We start from the raw sequence: 6,874 nt of genomic DNA on the forward strand, positions 1-6,874 counted from the left end.
GAATTATGCATGCGTTTTACGGCAACATCTTGGCTATTTACTCTCTGTCAAGCCGAGCTTTCATAGAGTGGTAGTGCACTGGAACTGCATCTTCAATTAATCAGGTGTGCCTTGTAAATCAATTTGGGAATTTCTTTCCTTCTTAATGCGTTTGAGCACAATAAGTTGTGTTGTGAGAAAGTAGGGGTGATTATACAGAAGATAGCCCTATTTGAGTAAAAGACTAAAGTCCAATTATGGTAAGAACAGTTCAAATAAGCAAAGTAGAAACGACAGCCCATCATTACTATAAGACATGATGGTCAGTCACTGCGGAACATTTTCAAGAACTTTGAAAGTTTTTCAAAGTTAGTCGCAAAACTATCAAGCGCTATGTTGAAACTGGCTCTCATTGAGGACTCTAAGGACAGGAGAACGCAGAGTCTGCTGTCAGCTCGCAGTAAGAAATTCTTAGTAGAGGTACTGCAGTTGGTGCGCAGATTGCTGCAGCCCAAATAAATGGATTTTAAGGTTGTTTCAACTCTGAACAACGTAAGACGCAATACTCGAGCTCATTTTAATACAAATGTTCTAGTTTATTAATGGAGAGACTGTGTGAATAGGCTTCGCACTGGGTCGCAACATTGCTCTCTCCACCTGTTCATAATAACCAGTATTAGTGTAGAAGAACAGAGGCTCTTCTGTATAGTCAGGCTGGTCTTCTATCTGGCTAGTCACGCTAACGAAGAGCGCAGTTGGAATCATTCTAGAGCTCTCCTGTGGAAGTCTGTCTCCTTTTATGTGTTCTGTATGAGTTTTAACATCGTGAGATTCTTGGTTACAAAGAGCGCAGAGTGTTCCTATTGTGGTAGTAGCTCGACAAAGGTGCTAGTAGAAGCTACGGGATGATGTGGCACATGTAGTGGGGTTCACTGTGGGAGCTGGAGGGAACGGAGGTAATGTGATTCAGGCTTCCTTTGGCTGCGTGACTCCTCCATGTCTGTGATGTTTTCTATTGATCTGAGGCGCACCTAATACGGCGGGACTTACGCTGTATGACTTTCAAGGCATTCGGGAGACGTTAGAGCAGATGCAAAATTCTAGACAGAAGTTCTGGGGTTTTAGCTAGTAAGGGTACGTTACAGAGAATGACCACAGCGATACTTTCACAACGGGTCTGTGTGAGTGCTTCGGGCTATTTACAAAAAGGAGAGTGAGGCTGGTATGGGTGTTGGCACTAGATCGATATGGCTCTCCAAACTCCGCCGAGGATCTCCAATCAATTAGGAGATTGAGCTCTACGTCTCGTAGGTGGAGTTTGGACTCAGGGACAGAGTGAGAGGGGGCTAAAGCCTAATGTGCTCAGCGACCAGACCATTTAGTTGTTGGGAATACTTCGCTAGGAGCTTGTTTGTGACCAATGGTTAGTTTACTAGGTGTAGAAGTTGGGCATTGATGAGGACTATGAGCAAGTAAGGTGACGGCTTGCTGAAATAGATAATAATCGATCGAGGCAAGGTCGGCTTAGATTTGAAGAGTTCTCTTTAACAATCATAACAATATTCATGAGTGTTTGTGTTAACACTTTTACTACATGCATATCATATGGGTTATTTATAGTTTGTTTGATATGTTTTCACTTATTAATATACCCTATAATTCATAATGTAAGAGAATGGAAAATAAAGAAGGATAAAACATGGTTTGAATAGAGGTATGTAGGTGTGTCAGATTGTTGACTGAGGTTTATGCATGTGTAATTCTATAAGCATCATCTATGCAGAGAACGGCAAGTACTCAGACAATGGCGCATAACATAATTTCACACCAGGCAGCATTACTCGCCCATACCGTGGAATAGATCATGTCATGCTCACATAAATAATGAATGATTCACTTCTGGTAGTATTTTTAAGACTACATGGTGGATGAGAGGCTATTATTGACATAACAACACACCCCGTTTTTAAGCGGCATGCAACATAGGCATGTAACTGTCAGAAGTCTGAGACCATACAATTAGAGGTGGAAAATCACACAAGAAGATTGACAGACAAGACATTTTAGGGATAGGCGTGAAGGAGTGAAAGATCAGCTTGTGGGATCATACATTACAGAACTGTGTGCTGTCTCGCTCACAAGCACAGAATATATGGACACCTGGATGATATAGGATTGCTATACCTATGTTGGGCCATTTGGCGCACTTCCAACACGTGCTATTCTTGTGACGAGGGACTTAATCATAAGTTGACTTCAATATGGGGTTGCGTGGATGGGACAATATATACTATGATTCAATTTTTTGCATTGTCCTTTAAAAGCTGGCAAAATCTATATGATCAACTGTCACACTACTTACTGGTTATTGTAGTGATTTTGGTTTTCATCATAGCTGCCTATGGGCCTATAGTGGGAAATCCTGTGTAACGTCAACTATACGAATGGGGCTGGCCGTGGAACCCCGAAGCCATGGACAATAAATACACATGGGCGCTGAAACATTCCCTGGCGTGGTGGGATTTTCTTGAAATTTTGCATTGTATGTGGAGCTTTCTAAAAGTACATTGTGAAACGGTTGAGATGGACTAGTAAGATTTCATCTTAGGGTTTTTAGGCTTTTTCCATGTCACGTCTGATTATGCATCCTTATATGATCACAAAATAATGTTCTACGAAGTCGAATCGACGATTTGTCTTAGTATAGCAGCGAACCTTTCACTCCAGGGTTATTATTATACCTCCACTCGCTTTTATTAGTTCAACGAGTAGCGTGTATATTCATATTCGGATATCTAATGCCAAAGACGAATATCTTACCATGCTAAGTGGCCTCCATCATAGGTTCTAATTTCATTATCTAAATCAACAATCTAGACACTCACTTCTTACTATAATAAGGCATGACTAAATAATGCTCTATCTTCAAGATACAGCGCAATCCATTAGATGATCTCGTTGGGAACTTCCATGCTGACTAGCTCTATTCTCTCTTCCATCGTCTCTGGCTCTGCGCTTCGCACTTCATCAGAGGGCTCGGGGTGTCGTGCGTGGCGGTTATTGTCCTGACACTTCACCAATTCAGTCAGATTCGTTTGAGTCCAGTGATGGCTTGTCAAGACTCATTGTTATTAATGACTTGAGAAAGCGGAATAGACGCAGTCCTTTACCTTGTTCGATCTTGATGAAGCCTTGTGTAACCTTGTTTTTCCTTTCCATGCTGGATACACATTTTACGCGGGCATACTCAGGAAGCGAAAGGGGCTAAAACTAGGCATCTTGGCCTACTGTTTCTTCCGCTTGGGAATACGGAGGACAAATAACACTTGAACATGCAGTGAGGCGCCACGTCAGCGTACCGGCAAGACTACTCGTGTGATCCGCGCTCTCTCGATTGGCAGCCAATGCCAAGTAAGAACCTTTAAACAGGTCAACATTCCACATAAGGCGGCAGGTGCCCTAGAGATACGGGATTAAACCAGGGAATACGTGGTACTGGAGCATGCCGCTGACCTAAAGCCTAACCTATGCGTCAATGTTGATCTCTCATCTGAGCATTCCTTCAACCTCAGTTCGCCACTCTGATATGAGTCTGGGGTAATACCGAAATCATAGTTTATACCACGCAGACCCCATAGTACCCATGTGCCCATATCGAACTACGTCAATTGTAACTGCCTAAATGACTACGACTGGCCGTAGCAACTCACGTCTGCTAGCCATGAAGGGGTTTCATTGCAATAAAGGATAAGTGCTGGTCATGGTCACATGAAACACCATCATCCTGGATGACTAGACCGCTAGACCTATAACTCATGTTTCTCAAAATTAACTTGCATGAAGAGGTACGAATGCCCACCTTTGGACGAGTGAAAAATGAAAAGAAACATTTCCATTCTGCCATAACAGATTGCGATGCGCTCTAGATTGATGTTATCAAATTTGGGTCAGCTTTGCCGGGAAGCACATTTATGCTCTTCTCTTAAGTTTATGCAGCAGGCTGCCTACCTGCCATACTGCCTTTATTTAAGAACGAACAAGCGATGTTGATTTAATTTAGCTAAGTTCTCTGCGGTTGACCAAAAAGGAGAGTGATGGAGTGCTGCATCAGATGACCTGGCCTCCACAATCCCCCGATCTCAACCCAATTGAGATGGTTTGGGATGAGTTGGACCGCAGAGAGAAGGCAAAGCAGCCAACAAGTGCTCAGCATATGTGGGAACTCCTTCAAGACTGTTGGAAAAGCATTCCAGGTGTAGCTGGTTGAGAGAATTCCAAGAGTGTGCAAAGCTATCATCKAGGCAAAGGGTGGCTACTTTGAAGAATCTAAAATCAAAAATATTTTGATTTGTTTAACACATTTACTACATGATTCCATATGTGTTATTTCATAGTTTTGATGTCTTTACTATTATTCTACAATGTAGAAAATAGTAAAAATAAAGAAAAACTSTTGAATGAGTACTGTAGGTGTGTCCAAACTTTTGACTGGTACTGCATGTGTATTTAAATGCACACTACTCAGTCACTCAAGCAATGCAACACAAATTCACAGGCAGTACCGTACGTAGCATACATCTATTATAGCAAAGTGAAAGTCATCAAGAATCAAACACACACATGCAACACATAGCACTTACATGTAGACTGCACATAAAATAGAGTGAAAAACAGAGTGAGAACACAATTTTCCGACACTGGGGTCAAATACTGCACTTGTCACCCATCAAATGACACTCGACAACATATGCATAGGGACTTCAGCAGGCTTCATCTATTGCATATTGTTGTGATGACAAAACCTCAAATTCTTATACATCAAAGCCCCAACCATTCCAAAAAGTCACTACATTAAATGTATTGAATGTTTTGTGTTATCTAGTGTTATGGAAGATACTGATTGTATACACTACAAGATGGCTGCCGTGGCGTCACCCAACTGGCGCTACACATTGGTGGTGGATGACGTTTCAACCTTACTATGTGAAGAGCTTTGAGGACCTGGGAAAGCGTCTATATAATATCCAGTTAAGTTATTACTTTAAATCCAAATCATTATTATATAATCCAATCATTTATTATAGACAATCCCATGTATTCAGTTATCAATAGTATAATACATCCAATCAATATAATATAATCAACAGATTATAAAATCCAATCAATGTATTACATAAATGAATCAGGTATATTATATACAATCAATCAGTATTTATAAATCCAATCAGGTCAATTATATAAATCCAATCAATTAATACAAATGCAAAACATTATTATATATACATCCAATCAAGTATACATAAATCCAACATTATTATATACATCCAATCCGTTATATATAAATCCATTCAGTTATTATATAAATTATAATTATTATTATATGACATGCAATCAGTTATAATATATCCAATCAGTGAGTATTAATACATCCGAATCAGGTAGTATATATTAAATACAATCAATATTTACATAGAATGCAATCAAGTTATGCTATTATACATCCAATCAGTTATTATATAAATACAATTATGTTATATATCCATCAATCATTTAATATAAATGCAATCCGTAATCCAAGTTATTAGTATACAAATCCAATACAGTTCAACCAATAATTATATAAATCCAATCGAGTTATTATATAAATCCAATCAGTCATTAATCCAATATATATTAAACTCCTCTTAAAATCATAGTTATATATACATCAATCAGCTTATTTATATAAATCCAATCAGTTATTATATTATCCAATCAAATATTACTACCTCGATCATGTCCACCCACTCTCGGACATTGAGGAAGCTCTTTTCACAGGTGACATCATACAGCAGGAGGACGCCATCGGCTCGTCTGAAGTAGGACTTAGCAATGCTACGGAACCTGGGAAACACACACAGGGTTAAAGGTCAACACAGGACCACTCCAAACATAGGCTGAAATAGACTAATTGTGGGGATTCGCCATACTGGAAAGAAATGATTGCAATATTCAAAACAAAGATGCAGATAGGAGGTACACAGCAAATTGTMCAGTGTTAAATATCAACACTGAAAGTGTGTCTGTAGACCCTTAGGATCACACTTGATGAAGTCCATAGGACCAAAAATGGATGGATGCAACAACCATGTCACTAACAAATACAGTTATGGTTGGTAACTACAATTTATATTAGAATTTAGAATTGACACTAMGCAGTGTGTTAAATTAACACTATTGCAGTGTATTTATGGGCCCACAGACTCCACAGTGTTGATTTAACACACACACCTCTCCTGGCCTGCTGTGTCCCATAGCTGGAGTAGGGTAGGCTCTCCATCCACTACCAGAGTCTTCATCTGAAAGTCCACCCCTGAGGACAAACACAAGAGTATTCAAACACACTATTCCAAAGACCATCCCACTGCTAAASATATCTCCTATAGCTGACCCAGGCAGCTAGCCATGAATACAACCCCACCACTGTGGAATACAGCCGGGTCAGTGTTGACTATGTACGCAGGTGAGAGCTAACACACCCACCCAGGGTGGCGCTGGTATTTCCTCGAAACTCGTTCTTGCAGAGGCGGAGCAGGAAGCTGGACTTGCCCACCGCCGCGTCACCTGCCAACACCACCCGGTAGGCCTTCTCTGATGTCATATATCCCAGGTCAGCTGACTCCTTCTCCTTTGCCTGTACGCACACAAACAGAGACAGAGACAGAGAGAGAGAGAGAGAGAGAGAGAGAGAGGATTAAAGGCACACCTTGACTCAGTCATGCATAGTCAACATAGTCAGCAGTTTCTCCTGAACTAAGTCAAACATTTACACTCAAGTGTTTTCTACCATGTCTCCCTGTTAATCTCCATACTAGTGTTTTCTACCACGTCTCCCTGTTAATCTCCATACTAGTGT

The 6,874-nt window shown here is 40.5% G+C and overlaps 1 protein-coding gene across 1 annotated transcript in view; it reads right to left on the reverse strand.

The window, feature by feature from the left end:
* LOC111973948 (ras and EF-hand domain-containing protein-like) overlaps window positions 1-6,874 on the reverse strand; it is a 72,491-nt gene that overhangs the window by 31,847 nt on the left and 33,770 nt on the right. Inside the window, exons 11-13 of the mRNA XM_070446863.1 lie at window positions 6,502-6,652; window positions 6,250-6,331; window positions 5,748-5,862 (exon numbers count right to left, since the gene is read on the reverse strand). Coding sequence (XP_070302964.1) covers window positions 5,748-5,862; window positions 6,250-6,331; window positions 6,502-6,652 — 348 coding nt within the window. The remainder of the gene's footprint in view (window positions 1-5,747; window positions 5,863-6,249; window positions 6,332-6,501; window positions 6,653-6,874) is intronic.

Source organism: Salvelinus sp. IW2-2015, linkage group LG15, assembly GCF_002910315.2.
Source record: "Salvelinus sp. IW2-2015 linkage group LG15, ASM291031v2, whole genome shotgun sequence".
Lineage (NCBI taxonomy): Eukaryota > Metazoa > Chordata > Actinopteri > Salmoniformes > Salmonidae > Salvelinus > Salvelinus sp. IW2-2015.